The sequence below is a fragment of the Mercenaria mercenaria genome, chromosome 9, assembly GCF_021730395.1.
Source record: "Mercenaria mercenaria strain notata chromosome 9, MADL_Memer_1, whole genome shotgun sequence".
Taxonomy (NCBI): domain Eukaryota; kingdom Metazoa; phylum Mollusca; class Bivalvia; order Venerida; family Veneridae; genus Mercenaria; species Mercenaria mercenaria.
Window position 1 is genome coordinate 75,591,081 of NC_069369.1, and position 19,140 is coordinate 75,610,220.

General features: G+C 35.2%; 1 protein-coding gene and 1 long non-coding RNA gene across 2 annotated transcripts in view; one reads left to right on the forward strand and one right to left on the reverse strand.

Annotated features, from left to right (window-relative positions):
* LOC123547491 (tetraspanin-33-like) overlaps positions 1-17,924 on the forward strand; it is a 31,502-nt gene extending 13,578 nt beyond the window's left edge. Inside the window, exon 7 of the mRNA XM_053551734.1 lies at positions 4,219-17,924. Coding sequence (XP_053407709.1) covers positions 4,219-4,416 — 198 coding nt within the window. The 3' untranslated portion in view covers positions 4,417-17,924. The remainder of the gene's footprint in view (positions 1-4,218) is intronic.
* Positions 15,561-18,671, reverse strand: LOC128559591 (uncharacterized). Its single transcript, XR_008372486.1, has 2 exons — positions 17,041-18,671; positions 15,561-16,242 (listed from the first exon to the last, which is right to left on the reverse strand). It is a non-coding gene; the product is annotated as an uncharacterized LOC128559591 (long non-coding RNA).
* Between the last annotated feature and the right edge of the window lie 469 nt (positions 18,672-19,140).

Sequence of the window (19,140 nt, forward strand, 5' to 3'; positions counted from 1 at the left end):
CTTTGTCAACTGTCATATTGTGTCAACTCTGTTGGCTGGCTGCTTTAGGCTGATCTGACTATATTCTTATGTCACGGTTTCGGACTAGGTTTCATAATACTGGGCCACTTACAAAGTTTTCTCCCCATAGTGGGAATCAAGTCCAGTACTATTCAGACACATGTACTAGATTGTAAAGGTGGATAAGACATACATAATTTTGCTATGAAACATGAAACATTTGAAATTTTGTCCCTTAATAGAGTAAGTGTTTTCTAAAAACCATTTCCAGTTGTCATATTTATTTGTGTTGTATTATGACTCTGGTTAGTGAAATAGAAAAGATCTAAAGTAACCCTCAAATTGATGACATATACATAATGATTTAATGATTCATTTAAAGTTAGTAATTTGTATAATCCATCAGGATTTCCTTTTTTCAGCACAAACACCATAATCTGCCTTGGGCTGGAGGTTTGAATAATCAATATTAATAGTGTTGTAAACCAAGTCTTAGTTGATACTAAACATAATGTGTGTGACACATGATAAAATAGTTTATTGTTTGGAATATTTTATATTACGAATTAGTTGTTGCCTAAGTAATGTTGACTGATAGAAATTCATGACTTACAGCTGACTGTATTTTTGAAGATGAACATTTTCTAAATATTCACACCTGATTTAGAAAAAAATGTAACATGCATTGATCACAAAATACTGTGAAATCTGTCATATTCATGGGTGTAATCCAAAGAATTAAAATCCCCACCCCCCTGAAAAAAACAACAACGAAAAACTACCAAGTTATTTCAGCTCAGAAATTGAGATCCATGAATGCATATAATTCCAAGAAAGCAGTTTAGGCTAAAACTATGAAATTTGATGCCAATTATAATAAATGATTCAACATAATGATTATGGTTATTAGTATCTTTGTTTTATATTTCCATTAGCATTATAAACATTTTTTATGATAATTTAGTGGTTTTTGGAAAACATTCAGTGCAAGAGTAAAATGCTTACGTCGTTAATTCACTCGAAATGTATTTTTACTTCATGACTTTACACAAAATGTATGTTTTAATTATGCCCCCCTCCACTCCCCTTCAAAGTAGGAGGGGAATATTGTTTTGCAGATGTCTGTCGGTCAGTCGGTATGTAGACCAATCTGTTTCCAGATGATAACTCAAGAACACTTGGGCCTAGGATCATGAAAATTGATAGGAAGGTTGTTCATTACCAGCAGATGACCCCTATTAATTTTGAGATTAGTAGGTCAAAAGTCAAGGTCACAGTGACCCAAAGCAGTTTAACAGTTTCCGGATGATAACTCAAGAGCGCTTGGGCCTAGCCCTATAGATTTTGAGATCTGTAGGTGAAAGGTCAAGGTCGCAGTGACCTGGAACAGTTAAATGGTTTCCGGATGATAAGAATGCTTGGGCCTAGGATCATGGGATGTTGGTCATGACCGGCCGGTGACCCTTATTGGTTTTGAGGTCAAAGGTCAAGGTCACATTGACCGAGAACAGTAGAACTTTTGTGTACAGTGACCAGTAATAATCCTCGTGCAATTGCTGAATGCATCAAGGGGGGCGTTTTATGTTGTAAGAGCTCTTGTTGTTAACTGATATGTTGATAAATATATGAGACAGCTGAAACATACTTTGAAATCGTTAATATTGTTTGGGGGCTCAGTATCATGAATTTCTTGCTTGTTTTAAACCACTAAATAAAATCTCAGAGATTTCATCACCAAGTCCTCAGTATCTGTGTCCACATCACAAAAAACAGGTTTCTCTAAAATAACATAGCCAAATGCTTTCAGGCTTTACACATGGCTTTGGTATTGTGGGATGGCCCCGCAGGATAAGTAACATAATTCGAGCATTTATTTTGTAAAAAGTGTGCCTCTTTTTATACCCCCACATTTATGTGGGGTCATATAGTGTTGGTGCTGTCTGTTCGTTCGTCCGTACATCTGGAAAGTTTGTGTGCAACTCCTACCACACTATTTCCCTGATTTGCTTCAAACATTCACAGATGAACAAGCTTGATGTGCAGATGACCATAAAGGAAGGAACTTTTGCTGTGACTATTTTTACCACAGTTTTGACTCTTTGGTAATTTTGCTATGTAGAATATAGGGGAAAATCTTGTGTGTCCAGCTCCTCAAACACTATTAAAAGGATATGCTTGAAAGTTTCACAGATGAAGGACATTGATGCGAAGATGAACATAAATAATGGCTATTTTTAGCTCACCTGTCACAAAGTGACAAGGTGAGCTTTTGTGATCGCGCGGTGTCAGTCGTCCGTCCTTCCGTGCGTGCGTGCGTCCATAAACTTTCGCTTGTGACCACTCTAGAGGTCACATTTTTCATGGGATCTTTATGAAAGTTGGTCAGAATGTTCATCTTGATGATATCTAGGTCAAGTTCGAAACTGGGTCATGTGCCATCAAAAACTAGGTCAGTAGGTCTAAAAATAGAAAAACCTTGTGACCTCTCTAGAGGCCATATATTTCACAAGATCTTCATGAAAATTGGTCAGAATGTTCACCTTGATGATATCTAGGTAAAATTTGAAACTGGGTCACGTGACCTAAAAAACTTTGTCAGTAGGTCAAATAATAAAAAAACTTTGTGACCTCTCTAGAGGCCACACTTTTCATGGGATCTGTATGAAAGTTGGTCTGAATGTTCATCTTGATGATATCTAGGTCAAGTTTGAAACTGGGTCAACTGCGGTCAAAAACAAGGTCAGTAGGTCTAAAATTATTAAAATCTTTTGACCTCTCTAGAGGCCATATTTTTCAATGGATCTTCATGAAAATTGATCTGAATGTTCACCTTGATGATATCAAGGTCAAGTTCGAAACTGGGTCACGTGCGGTCAAAAAATAGGCCAGTAGGTATAAAAATAGAAAAACCTTGTGACCTCTCTAGAGGCAAATTTTTCGTGAGATCTTCATGAAAATTAGTGAGAATGTTCACCTTGATGATATCTAGGTAAAGTTCAGAACAGGGTCACGTACCTTCGAAAACTAGGTCAATAGGTGAAATAATAGAAAAACCTTGTGACCTCTCTAGAGACCATATTTTTCAATGGATCTTCATGAAAATTGGTCAGAATTTTTATCTTGATAATATCTAGGTCAAGTTCAAAACTGGGTCACATGAGCTCAAAAACTAGGTCACTATGTCAAATAATAGAAAAAATGACTTCATACTCAAAACTGGGTCATGTGGGAAGAGGTGAGTGATTCAGGACCATCATGGTCCTCTTGTTTTTCTAGAATTATGGCCCTTTCATTATTTCACAAAATAGGTCATAGTGAAGAAATTTGGTGTGTTCAGCTCCTCGTACACTTTTTTAAGGAATGGATTCAAAGTTGCTTAGATGCACAACCTTATCTGAATACAACTTATTTTAAACATTTAGTTGAACATCCTTCATGTGAAGATGGTCTGTAGTAAAACCTTTGATAATTAGAGGATGGCGCAGTATGCGGGGGGCATGCACAATTCTAGTTTACATAAGAAAAACTGTTGAAATTGTGCATACAAGTGGGTTTCTCAAAAACTACTGCAATAAATGCTTTTGAACTTAACACAATGTTTTTGTCTTCATCAAGTGAGGTAAAAAAAGGGCATAACTAAAAATATTGCACATGAAAATCCTGATAATACAGGCAACTTCATGTTGATGATATATACAAAGTTTCATAAGAATTGAATGAAAACAGCAGGATGAGTACACAAGAAAGTAGTCTATATTACTGATGGAGTGAGGAATGTCAGCCAGAGCTAAAAATAGAAAAACCTTTTAACAGATAACTCTAGTGAACCACTTTATGGATCTTCACCGAACTTAGTCTGTAATATCCTTGTGAAGTCCTTTCTGAAGTTTGTTAAATGGTTCTGCTTGGCACTATTTGAGAACCACCAGAGCTGAAAGTAGAAAAGCCTTTAAACAAATTCTTCTCATGGACCATTTGATGGATCTTTTCCTAACTTGGGCTGTAGCATACTTGGAAGGTCCTCTCTCAAGTTCAGTCCCATGGTACTGACAGGTTAACCAGTATCACATGTCGTATGGTATGTGATCAGAGGATGGTATCAGGATACTTTGGCATCAGGGCGATGTATGCTGAGTGCTTCAGCTGTTTGAATATATCATTTTGATATGATTGAATACAGTTATTTTCTTAATAATAAGTCTTTTAATTTCTTTACAGGTTTTCACAGCCACATCGAAGATTTACACAATAGGCTGTGTGGATGCTCTCATTAATCTAGGGGAGGCAAATCTTCCTATAATAGGTGGGATCGTTCTTGGTCTCGGGATACCACAATTATTAGGGATATGTCTCGGGCGGCTGCTTGACGGGCAAATTCAGGACCAACGAGACAGATTCAGACGTAACCACAGATAGCCATGGGATGTCCTCATTTCAGAACAATGAAATTGACTACAAAGTACATATGTAAAAAAAGTTATTCAGGACAGGTGTTTATTAGGCTTTGCAGATTTTGTGTTCATTAGGAAAAATCTCATATTCAGTGGAAACCCCCCAAACCGGTTCTTCCTAAAACCAGAATCCACCGAAAATTGGACATTTTTGCTGGTCCCAAATTTTCCCCTTCAAATTTTATAAAAATACTATCTCCCTTAAACCTGATCTTCCAGATTCTGGAAACGGGATGAAAATTTAGCAGAAATTTAGTCATTTTGGACATATTTTCATCTCCAAACACCGAACCTAATTTCCATGGCCTCAGGTCAAACTAATTTCAGTGACAGTGTATTGCATGGAGTTTTCAGAACCGTGTCACTCAGCCTGTGTATTGTGTACATGTCGAGACGATGCGGCTTTAGAAATATGCAAATGTGAAATTGCAAGTTAATGATGCGTTCGATTATGCCGAGCTGATTAATTTTACTGAAGGTTATTACCCGCTTTGACTATGAAAGAATAGATTTATAATTATACCCCCACCAAACATGTTTGAGGGGGGTATATAGGAGTCAGTTTTGTCACGTCTGTCGCGTCCCGTCCCGTCCCGTCCCGTCCCGAAATCTATTATCTCAGTTATTACCAAACGGATTTGATTCAAAATTAAAATACATGTTCCACCTTATCACCCACATCATGTGACACAAGGTGCATAACTCTTGACACCAAGTTTTCATGAATTATGTCCCCTTTTACTTAGAATTTAAGGTTAATTTTGTTGTATTTTCACTATATCTCAGTTATTACTAAATGGATTTGATTCAAACTTAAAATAGATGTTCCCCCTCATCACCCACATCATGTGACATAAGGTGCATAACTCTGACACCATTTTTATCATGAATTATGCCCCTTTTTACTTAGAATTTAAGGTTGATTTTGATGTATTTTCACTATATCTCAGTTACTACTGAATGGATTTGATTCAAACTTAAAATAGATGTTCCACCTCATCACCCACATCATGTGCCCACATCATGTGACACAAGGTGCATAACTCTTACACCAAGTTTTCATGAATTATGTCCCCTTTTACTTAGAATTTTAGGTTAATTTTGTTGTATTTTCACTATATCTCAGTTATTACAAAATGGATTTGATTCAAACTTAAAATAGTTGTTCCACCTCATCACCCAGATGATGTGACATAAGGTGCTTAACTCTGACATAAATTTTTTATGAATTATGTCCCCTTTTACTTTAAATTTAAGGTTGATTTTGATGTATTTTCACTATATCTCAATTATTACAAAATGGATTTGATTCAAACTTAAAATAGATGTTCCACCTCATCACCCACATCATGTGACACAAGGTGCATAACTCTGACATCAATTTTTCATGAATTATGCCCCTTTTATTAGAATTTAAGGTTAATTTTGATGTATTTTCACTATATCTCAATTACTACTGAATGGATTTGATTCAGACTTAAAATAGATGTTCCACCTCATCACCCACATCATGTGACACAAGGTGCATAACTCTGACACTATTTTTCTTGAATTGTGTCCCCTTTTACCTAGAATTTAAGGTTAATTTTGATGTATTTTCACTATATCTCATTCTGATTGGCTTAGAGCCAAAGGGAAGTAACCTTTTTTTAACCTTTGTACTGAGTTTCTTCCCCTTAAATTCCAGGAATTAGTCTATTTTTAGAAATCCTATTTTTAGATTTTCAATATTTTAGGTATTTTTCTAACTTTTTTATTATAAGTCCTATGTAAAAAGTAAATACATTTTTCTGTGGTAACATGGGTCGGTAAGACACTTTTTTGTATTCACTTTTAGTGTATCTCTAATATTAGAGATTTAATATATTTACTAGTATTACTATACTAGTATTATACTAGTATTACTTATATGTGGAAGCCCAGGATGAAGTACTCCAAAGTATTTTTAAAATTCCTTATGGTTGCCATTCTTCTGTGACAAGACCGTATGGTGGGGGTATGAGTCACTCCTGTGACAGTTCTAGTTGTAATTTACCGAATTATTGGTTTAGTTTGACAGTTTTAAACACAAACAATCAAAATAAACATGCAAAGTTGATAATTAAACAAAAATTATGCACAGCAAGACCTGGCGCAATTACTCAATAAGCTATGATTTGCTTTTTTCAATTCAGCATGTTCTTGTTGGCAAATCAGTAATAAAAGAATGATTAAAAGAGATTAACCAAATAAGTTTATGTTCCCTTACATATACAAAAAAAACCCTGTCATTGATATCGTATCAAAAGAGGACACCTGTATGATACAGCAGAAAAGATCAGCACCTATATAAATATCTCTTACAGTACAAGTCAGGAATATCTTCCCCAAACTGGAATCCTCTGAAAACCGGAATATTTAGTCGGTCCCAAGCTTGTCGGGTCTAGGGGGTTTCCACTGTACATAAATAGTGTGTACTTCCCTTGAATTCATGAATGGACATAAGGTCAAAGGAAATATTTGATTCCACTAACAGCTTTGCATGAATTGAGTAGAAATGTAAGACTTTTTTATGTAACCTAAGTTTGTCTGTAATTCATGTTAACAATGGATTACCTATTTTACATATTTTGGCAGATTTACACAGCAAGTTTGTATAGCTATTTTTATGCCCCCGAAGGGAGGCATATAGTTTTTGAACCGTCTGTCTGTCTGTCAGTCTGTCGGTCTGTCTGCAATTTTCGTGTCCGGTCCATATCTTTGTCATCGATGGATGGATTTTCAAATAACTTGGCATGAATGTGAACCACAGTAAGACGACGTGCAGTGCGCAAGACCCAGGTCCGTAGCTCAAAGGTCAAGGTCACACTTAGACGTTAAAGGATAGTGCATTGATGGGCGTGTCCGGTACATATCTTTGTCATCGATGGATGGATTTTCAAATAACTTGGCATGAATGTGTACCACAGTAAGACGACATGCAGTGCGCAAGACCCAGGTCCGTAGCTCAAAGGTCACACTTAGACGTTAAAGGATAGTGCATTGATGGGCGTGTCCGGTCCATATCTTTGTCATCGATGGATGGCTTTTCAAATAACTTGGCATGAATGTGTACCACAGTAAGACGACGTGCAGTGCGCAAGACCCAGGTCCGTAGCTCAAAGGTCAAGGTCACACTTAGACGTTAAAGGATAGTGCATTGATGGGCGTGTCCGGTCCATATCTTTGTCATCGATGGATGGATTTTCAAATAACTTGGCATGAATGTGTACCACAGTAAGACGAGGTTTCACACGCAAGACCCAAGTCCGTAGCTCAAAGGTCAAGGTCACACTTAGACGTTAAATAATCATTTTTCATGATAGTGCATTGATGGATTTTAAAATAACTATGCATGAATGTGTGACACAGTAAGGCGATGTGTCGCGCACAAGACCCAGCTCCGTAGGTCAAAGGTCCTAAACTCTAACATCGGCCATAACTATTCATTCAAAGTGCCATCGGGGGCATGTGTCATCCTACGGAGACAGCTCTTGTTCTATCTATAGTAAAGTGATAAGTCTATTGTAAATATACTCACATTTTGTCAATCTGAACTTTTTTAAAAGAATTGTCTTTTGCAATAAAAATTTTAAGGCCGATAGTAAAAAGATAGGCTGGTTGGGTTAATGAAAAGAAGTAATTTTTTATTGGCTTAATCAATCACTTACCCTCATTCTTACTGCAATATCCAGGATAAACTTATTTTAGTAGTTGTAGGGTCAGTTTATCAGAAAAAAGAAGCTCAGAAACTTTTTTAAGATAGAAGGAATAAAGGGGAATTATCATTTTAAAAAGAACCTGATTCTATTGAGTTTTTGAATTTTAGATTTTTTTTTCTGCTTTTGTGGCAAGATGGTAAGAATGTAACATTTATGTCGTTACTGAATAAACTTACTGTAAAAAATTCTGTCAGGTAATCTTTTTGAACATGTGATTTTTATGTCAATAGAAAACATATTTTTTCATATAAAAGCTTTCAATAGTTCATTTATGTTTTTCTGTAAATTATTTTTCTTCTTGCAGGTGGTCATGAACATTGGTATTTCAGTATGGGAATGTCCTTAGACATAAAATTAAGGCCAGTTTAGTTAGGGATAGAAATGCTATATTTGGGTATAAATATTCATTTATGTTAGTTTTCTTAGAAATAGGAAGTAATAGTTGTGCATGTTTAATGACCATTTTCTAAGCTTTATGTTTGTAAGGTGTCAAGGTTGCATTATTTAGTCTCCCCCAGGAGACATATTGTTTTTGCCCTGTCCGTCCATCCGTCCGTCCGTCCGTACGTCACACTTCATTTCCGAGCAATAACTGGAGAACCATTTGACCTAGAACCTTCAAACTTCATAGGGTTGTAGGGCTGCTGGAGTAGACGACCCCTATTGTTTTTGGGGTCACTCGTCAAAGGTCAAGGTCACAGGGGCCTGAACATTGAAAACCATTTCCGATCAATAACTAGCGAACCACTTGACCCAGAATGTTGAAACTTCATACGATGATTGGTCATGAAGAGTAGATGACCCCTATTGATTTTGGGGTCACTCCGTCAGAGGTCAAGGTCACAGGGTTCTAAACATTGAAAACCATTTCCGATCATTAACTAGAGAACCACTTGACCCAGAATGTTGAAACTTCATAGGATGATTGGTCATGAAGAGTAGATGACCCCTATTGATTTTGGGGTCACTCCGTCAAAGGTCAAGGTCACAGGGGCCTGAACATTGAAAACCATTTCCGATCAGTAACTAGAGAACCACTTGACCCAGAATGTTGAAACTTTATAGGATGATTGGTCATAAAGAGTAGATGACCCCTCTTGATTTTGGGGTCACTCCATCAAAGGTCAAGGTCACAGGGGCCTGAACATGGAAAACCATATCCGATCAATAACTAGAGAACCACTTGACCCAGAATGTTGAAACTTCATAGGATGATTGTACATGCAAAGTAGATGACCCCTATCGATTTTGGGGTCACTCCATTAAAGGTCAAGGTCACAGGAGCCTGAACATTGAAAACCATTTCCGGTCAGTAACTTGAGAACCACTTGACCCAGAATGTTGAAACTTAATAGGATGATTGGTCATGCAGAGTAGATGACCCCTAAAGATTTTGGGGTCACTCTGTGTAAGGTCAAGGTCACAGGGGCCTGAACATTGAAAACCATTTCCGGTCAGTAACTTGAGAACCACTTGACCCAGAATGATGAAACTTCATAGGATGATTGGCCATGCAGGGTAGATGACCCCTAATGATTTTAGGGTCACTCTGTTAAAGGTCAAGGCCACAGGGGCCTGAACATGGAAAACCATTTCCAATCAATAACTTGAGAACCTCTCGATCCAGAATGTTGAAACTTCATAGGATGATTGTTAAAGGTCAAGGTCACAGGGGCCTAAACATTGATAACCAGTTCCGATCAATAACTTGAGAACCACTTGACCCAAAATGTTGAAACTTCATAGGATGATTGAACATGCAGAGTAGATGACCTCTATTGATTTTGGGGTCATTCTATTAAAAGCCTATTCATGTAAAATCATTTTTTGGAAATAACTTGAGAACCACTTGACCTACAATGTTGAAACTTAATAGGATGATTGGACATGCAGAGTAGATGACCCCTATTTATTTTGAGGTCACTTGATCAAAGGTCAAGGTCACAGGAGCCTGAACAGTGACTTGAGAACCACTAGGCCAAGAGTGTCGAAATTTAGCGGGATGACTGGACATGCCAAGTAGATGATCCCTATTGCAGCCAACCATTAGTGTCTCTTTGACTTTCGCTCCTGACCCCTATTGACTTCTTGCTTATAGCACTTTGCATTGGGGGAGACATGCGCTTTTTTACAAAAGCATTTTCTAGTTGGTAATTAGATTAGAATTGTCAAAATAAGAGAAATTACAATAGGTTCGGGAAAGAATTTTCAGCTTTTGTTTATCAGTATGGACCAGCTGGCCTTCATAGCCGAGTGGCTTAGTTTGCTGACATGATCTATAGGGTTTGAGCCCTACTTCAGTCATCATGGGAGGAAGCCATTTAGCTAGTTTATTGATGGTTAGTGGTTCTACCCTGTACCTGAAATAGAGCCAGAGGCATCTGTGGCCTCCTCTGCAAATAGAGCTCAGAAGTTGCCATGTAACAAGAATTCTGTTGAATGTACCTTAAAGCCAAATAAAATCAAACAAAAAAATATTGTCAGCCTTAGAAGTGAACCGATTTCAGTGGATTTTGAGAGATATGTGGCAAAAAAAACAACACCTTCTAGTTTTATGTTCTTGTATATGTTTTTTTTACAGCAAATCATGGCAAAGTCTTCCCCTTCTGTAAATTATACATTATGTTTCAGTCTGCAAGTTAAACTGTTATTAATACTACTTTGTGAATATTTTTTATATGTTTATTTTTAGTATTTTTTACATGCCAGCTACTGATATTGAAGATTCAAGCATACCATGCCTGTGTGATAAAATCACATCGCTAGTCATTTACAAAAATTAGTTTTTAGTTTATTCTTTACATAGTACTTTATTGAAATTGCGCAAAATAACGAGATGCTACATTAAATACTTACAACAGTATTTACACAGGCAGAACTTGCCAGGAAAATAAAGTGACTGGAAATTATAATTCCAGCAAAATATGCATTTAACAGATACTAAACACTTCTCTTGTCTCATGTTTAATTCCTAACAACTGTTGAATGACTTTTATGCATTTTGTTTGTTATCTTTTTTTATACATTGTTTTTGAGATAAAAATTTACACAAAATAGTACTCTGTAGATTGTATATACAGGGTATGCACTGTTTACATATAGATATGAAATTGCTGTTTAGAATGAACGTAATATAATACACCTTGTATCAGTATGTTTTTAAATGCATTTAGTTACCTATCACATAAATTTTAGCTCGACTATAACTTGCCAACAGTTTTTGCGTTCAAAACTTGGCTTAAGTTTTAATGCACTTTCACTTTATCTTTGTTATAAATTGATAAAAATGTTATTCCATTCTCTTGCCAGTTCAGAAACTTTAAATATGAAATGTTATGTTTCATCTGCTGGGGTATTAATCACTCCAGTGATAGCTGTAGTTTCCTTTAATGCCCCATTTCACTATCAAGCATTGAAATAGTCAAGTGTACTGCCTCCTTTAAGTTTTTTTTAATATATATGAGCTGTGCAATTCAAACTGTATTTTATGACTTGGTCTTGTTCTTGCCTCTTTCATTGGAGTTTGATTTATTTTATGCCACAAACACTGACTTGTGTGGAAATTTCTCTTTAGCGTTCAAGCTATCCAGTTATAAGTGGACTGTATTTAAATAAACCAGAGTTTTACATGTTCTTAGGCTTATTGTGTATATGAGTTTTGCATTTTATGATTTATTTCTGCAAATTATGTTTTAAGTCTTTTAAAACTTGAATTGATAAATGCAGAGTTGTAAGGTATCGAACAAATGATATATTTTACATTATTTATCTCTGCTTTGAAGCTTTTTAGACTCTGTAAAGGAGTTTTGGATAGGGAACAATTCGACTGTTAATACACAGTTATGTCGTTAACTATGTTTGTTATTTTAAGTATTTTGAGTGTGTTAGTTAATCTTCCGCCTTTGTGACCAGTGACATCCATGCAGGCCAGTCATGGTCTGCTCTGTTCGCTATTCGGTCAGAAAATTTTTCAGTGAACACCCCTTTGTGTCAGTTTGGACAGTACCATTAACTGTTAAAAGGGGTGCTTACCAAAAACATACAGACTTAATGGCAAACAGTGCAGATCTTGATCAGACTGCATGGATATGCAGGCTGATCATGATCTACACTGGTTGCAAAGGCACAATCAATATTGTCCAGCATGATAAGGGTTAAGTTTTCTAAAACCATTGGTCAAAAGAATGTACAAACATTTATTGATTCTTCTGTAGTATAAATATAATGCTTGGGTTATGAGCTAAATTTTATGTAGAGATTCTTCAAATTAGTTTATGAGGTGCCAATGGCTCAGATGAGCAAGTGAGGTGCCAACAAACACAGTGCCATATTGTTAAAAAAATGTTTTATTCAGCAAAGATTGAATTAGCTATAAGGTCTGGATAATGCCTGTAATATTTTCTAAGGTTTTATATTTTGCTATCTTTCACAAAAAAAAGCAACACTCAGATTCAAAACACTTTTGACTGTTAATTATACACTTATGAAATGCAGTGGTGTGCATTAGGCAGTTATTGGTTTGACTAAATCTTATTTGGCACGAGGGCCTGTAGTAGTCCGAGTGCTATTTAGGTTTAGAGAGTGCTGAAGACATGTCATTGAGGTTTAGTGAGTTCTTTATCATATACATGTACACAAATGTCACTCCTGGGTATTGCATTCGCTTCCAGTTGTTTGCATGGCTTACATGATCATGCTCTGTACAATTTATTACTATTTGTAGTAAAGTTTATTATTAGCAGCATTATCTGATACTGTATGACCAATTCTTAGCATGACCAATTCTTAGCACAATTACTTTAAAAATGTAGCAAAAATTATCCAATCTGTTGGTAATGACTTTGCTGCCAGAACATAATCTTCTAGTCTGTTTTACTTCTATTGGACACTTACAAGTGTATTATCAAGGGGAACTTGCGATTTTTAAAATTGTATTGCAATTGTCTATGACTATGAAGAGCACTCAAGTGCGTATCTATTACATTGTTTGTTAGGGGACACTTATTTCTTGCCTACCTCCCGGAGAAGAGACAAGATTATCATGGTAGGAGATCATCTTGTCTTTTCCCTAGGGAAAAGATAGCTACATGTGCACATATTGAGGTCATAATTTGACATCATAGTATATGAGCGATCTTTAATTTACAATATTTTTGAAATTGTTTCAATAATATCAACAGTATCTAACATGACTGTTTGAGTAAGGCAGGGGTTTTCCCAACCCTTGGTACAGCATGGATAAAAAACCCGATAGCACTCGGTTTTCCAGTCCAAGCTGCCCCTTTGATTTTGGAAAACCCTGTCTTACATAGTCAGTCATATAAGATCCTCATATCCTAGGCAATAGTCTTTTTTGTACTTGATACAAATAATTATTTGAAAAATGATGAAATTCTGCTAACAACAATTCTTTTTTGTGCGTATTGCTTAATTTCACATTCCATAATTGTATGATTTTACTAGACTTTTTTTCTGATCACTTTTTAAATTTTTGTTTGTGTATTTATGTCACTTTTCTACATGTAAATGTAAAGTAGGTTATGTAAATATTGATACATGTATCATCATTTGTATGTATTTTAAAAAATAAGAAGGCTGTAAGAATGAGTTTGCTGAAATATATAAGTATTTTTCATAAATACCTGATAATAATAATCACACTTTTTTGTAGTAGCATATGATGAATAATTAGATAGTGCAACAAGAAATACTTTGCTTTTTCAATTTATGTTAGATTTAGTGAGTTGTAAGTATGAAACAATGTGCCAATACAAGTTGAAATTAATTAAGAAATGGGTAAATATTATTTATTGAGATTAAAACTACTTTAGATAGTTTTCATTTAATTACTTAATGGTTGTTATGTCTCCCTTCAAGGAAGTGTGGGTATATAGTTTTGTCCATCCGTCCGTCAGTAGATCATTTAAATTTTGGTCTCTGATAGACCATTCTGATCAATAACTAGAGGACAGTTTGACAAACAGTTGTCAAAGTTCATAGGAGGATTGCATGTGATCAGTAGATAAGCCACATTGTTTTTTTTGTGTTAGTGGGTCAAAGGTCAAGGTCACAGTGACCATGAAATTGAAAACAGTGTCTGTTCAATAACTATATAAAGTTTTGGCCTACAGTTGATTATCGCCAGTTATCAGTAGATGATCCATATTGTTTGATGTGTCAAAAGTCACAACAATTTAAAACAGTTTCCAATCAATAATTGAAAAATGTTTTGCCTTTATACTGTCACACTTCATAGGACGACTGCCTGTGGTCAGTAGATGGCCCTGATAGTATTTGTCCCAGTTGGTGAAATATAATGGATGCGGTGACCTTGAGACTTAAAACGGTTTCCAATCAGAAACTGGTGAGAGCTTTGGCCTAGTGGTCAAACTTTATAGGACAATTGTATGTAGTCACTAGAGGAACCTTATTGTTGAAGGAGTCAGAAGGTCAAAGGTCAAAGTTACAATGACCTCAAGAATGAAAATGGTTTTTTGACCAGTATTTGGAGAATTCTGATTTTTATCCATGGTCACTTAATTATCACTAACATTTGATGGTCATAAGGTCAAAGGTCACTGTGGCCTTGAAATTAAGACATTCTTAATCGATAGCTTGAAAATTCTTTGTTCTATGGCAACATACTTAATAGCATTGTTATCTTTGCATAGTAGATGACCCCTGTTGTTTTAGAGGGCCAGGAGGTTGAAGGTCACAGTAACATAAAGAAATAAAGTGATTTTTGACAACAAACTTCTTAGCATGATTGTTTATGGTCAGTAGATGATGTTTGTCAAGGTCATAACCATAAAGTTATAAACCCATGTACCTCCCATAAGGCAACTTGGGGCAGAGGGGGCATGTTTGTTTTACAAACTGGCCTTATTTATCATTTCAGTTGTAGTTTTAAGTTGTTTTGAGTAGAATGAAGAGAGGAAGAAAATCTCATAACAATTTTTGTTTTACCTGGTGCATTTATTGCTGTCTCAATGCCACTTTTGTCACTAATGTTTTAACTTTATCACAATCAGATGCAGCATTTAGCAGTAGGGGAGGTAACTTCAGTCCAGGAAATCAGTCTACAGGTTTTTCCCCACTTACAGAATCAGAGTTGTCGAAATTTAGAAGATGTAATTTATTTTACAATACCATGTATATTCCTATCCCTATGGAACCGGGCCTTTTGAATGAAATGTGTCAAAATGATTATATTACTTTTGGAATTGGAAACCAGTTATTATATTTGAGAAACAGCCTTCCTGTTAAATAGGGAAAAGGCTGTAGCCAGATTTACCAAACTGAAGTTTGCCTTACTGTAAAGTACTTTTTGGAGATATTCAGGTTTATACATAACTGAAGTTTCTATAGGTTTTCTTTTTTTAATTTTACACAATAACATTTACTTTTAAAATATGTGTATGATTTTGAAGACGAGATGATTTTGCGATAATTTGAATGCAAACTGCCTTTACTGTCAAAATCATTTGATTTTTTTTTGTATGCAGCTTTTCAAGTGACTGTTGATGGTGAAGGGTTTTGTAAAAATGAAAATAGGAAATTATCTAATTTGAAGATACACTGTTTGTTCTAAGGATGCTGTAAATATTTGCATTATGTAGATGGTAAAAAATCAAATTTGTGCAACACCATTACTTAAAGGAAGTTCAGAAATGCAGCAGGGTCTGTAAATATGTTCTTTACACCGATACGTCATTGATTTTATCTCGAATAACACAAGTAATGGCTCAGGTAGCTTCATATTTGGAAACAGTTGGATGAAAAAACCCTGACTTTTCTTAAATCTTGACTTTATTATTTGACCTTGTCTTAACAACTTATGACCTTAATTATTATAGAACTTGCTTAATATCATATGACCTTGACTTTACACATCATGACATTGACTTTACACATTATGACCTCAGATTTACATCTCAAGTCTTTGATATGCATTGTATGACTGCCTCAATTTATTACCAAGACTTTATACATTATGAACTTTTTTTATGACTTCATTTTTTATGACTTGAGACTTACATCCAAACGACCGACTTAAGGTATTAGATCACTAATAGTAATGTTTACAAAATGGCCTTTGCTTGGTATATTCTGAAAGGTAACTGTGTTTTGCACTGTTTTGCAATTTTTAAACAACTTTTACCGTGTCGTTTTTTATAAATTTTGTATAACTTATGGTATCTGCTCAAGCTCAAGTAGAGACAAATTTCAAAGTGATAGCCACTATCCAAAACGTTTGCAGATAACTCATTTTACCATTAATTTTAATAAAAGAAACATCAACCTTTGGTAAACAATTATAAAACACAAAATAAAAATGTCAATATCATTTTTTCTATGGTGCCTCAAGTAAACGGATTTAATGAGACAGAATTCATACTTCAACATTGAAAAAATAAAGTTGAATGCTGTGTTTCTGTTTTGAATTTTGCTTATTCCATTTAAAAATAACCTAAGGGCAGACGTAAAACCTACCTAAATTTCTTCCACAATATATAATCTAAGAGTGAAAGCAAAATACAGAACTTTCACCGCGTGTAACTCAATATTTTTAAAGATGTGTAACTCTACCCCTTCTGTTTAAGTGGTAAATTCACTTTGAATACCAAGAAATCACTTACAAGATTCATCTTTTTCCATTATTGTACAAGAATTCAATAATAAGTCTTGAAAGAAGTAAAAACTTACTAGAAAAAAAGAAAAATAAGGGAAAAAAATTTGGTCCCAGTAGGGCTTGAACCTTCACCCCCCTAAGAATTGCAGTACAGGTAGGTTTATTGTAGGAATTGAATACTCTTCAAAAAGGAGGTTCTCTATTAGTGATCTAATACCTTAATATAGTATTATCTTTACTTCATACATGGCATTTTATGATTGTGACTTACATCTTATGACTGACAATATATTATCGCCTTGACTTTTCAAGGTTTGAATGTGATTTACATCATAATGACCTTGACTTTTGATTTACAGTATATTACCTTGACATTACATGATTGACCTGACATTGTATAATTGACCTAGATGATATAATATCACAGACTTTAAATGTTGTGTCATTGATTTACACAACATGACCTTGACATTACATGTTGACCTCAACTGTTAGAGGGCTTCCTCTGATTTCGTAACCATTATAAAGTCAAGATAATAACAGTTACTGTTCATAGAACAAGTGTACAGCAACAAAGTCAGAATTTTAATGAATAAGTAAAGTCTAGATATAAAATTTAAGTAGAAAACAATCAAATTTTTGCTGGTCTTACAAGGCACTCCCTTTTGAAAATATTTTCAAAATTATTTAGCAGTTTATGGCATTATTTTAAACTGTGATTATACCTATAACAAAGCCCGAGCTTCATGGATCATTTATTTTACGAAATTTTCCAATTTTACTGTATACTGTTCTACATTGTTGTTGTAATCTGTTTAAAAATTGAAATACAAATAATTTCTGCTACCTGGAAACTGTCAAATGATCAAAATATATTTACTTAAAAGTTTATTAGGCTTTTTTCAGTGAGTGGATTTTTTCCATGACACAAGACTTTATTTCATGTACATTTCTGTTAATTGTATATGTATATTCATTTGTAAATTCATACACATGGGAATAAGACATCTTGATAAAAGTTAGATATAGATAGTATTGTTAAGATTATTTATATTTCTGAATAAAGAATATAAGATATATATATATATATATATATGTGTATATGTAGTTTTCATTTGTTGTGTAATACTGAAATCTGTCAAGAAGGACTTCTCTTGAGACACTTAAAATCTGAGGTGATCTCTATGGTCTGTTACAACTAACCCTCCATAGGCTACTCGATAAGCTATCTTAAATAACTTACCCACTAGTCCTACTGGTAAAGTTCTCTGAAACCCTCTAACCCTCTGGCCTACTGGACATGTTCTGTGAAATTATTTACCCTCCATGGCCAACAGACAGTTCAGCAAAATTTCATTAAGATATCTTTGTCACAAACAAAGTTATTTGCCACTCTCCAGTCTTGGTTGAATACAAGTACTAAATGTGTCTTGTATGAAGATTTTTTGCTCTGCATGGTACAGTTACTTATAATGTTATGTAATGGGAATAAAAGAATAAAACAAGAGCCGTTTGTAAAGCACATATGCCCCCCAGTGTTGACCTATAAGAGGCAAGTGGTATGTAATGTTGTATGCTTCGTCTTTTACATAATGACCCTTAAAACAATAAGGGCCATCTACTGACTATAGGCAATCATACTATAAAGTTTGAGGACTGTAGGCCGAGTATTCATTTAGTTATAGGGTGGAAACCATTTTCTGTCTTGAGGTCACTTTGAATTTGACCTCTGACTTAAAGACAATTATAGGGGTAATCCATTGACCACAGGCAATCTGCGTATTTAGTTAGAATACTGTAGGCGAAAGCCTTAAGTCTGTCTGAGGAGACTGTGACCTTGACCTATCTACTACCCCCCCCACCAACCCAAATAAAAACAAGGAAACAAAAAAAAATAGAAATAGGGATCATCTATAGTTTGATTTTGACATTTGGGAGTTCAGTTTATATGCTCATCTGTGGATTAGGAACATCAGCATGATTTACTTTGCCATATTTAGAAAAGAACCATAATCGTACTGAATTACATTTTCTAAATAATGGACGGTTCCATTATTAAAGGTACTACCTTAAAAATTGAACTGAACTGATGACAGGAAATCATGCTATCAAGTTAGACAACTGTTCGCCAAAATGTTCAGTGGAGGGTGGTGGGCTAATGAGGCCTTGATATTCAGACAGCCTGCTCGCCTAAAACTCTCCTTAAAACGGCGAGCACTACTTCAGTTGTGTACGAAGGTCTTGCAGGGTTAACTGTTGAAACTTCCTAAAACAAACAGATTTTATCTACTTGGGCCAGGGCCTATAAAGGTATGAA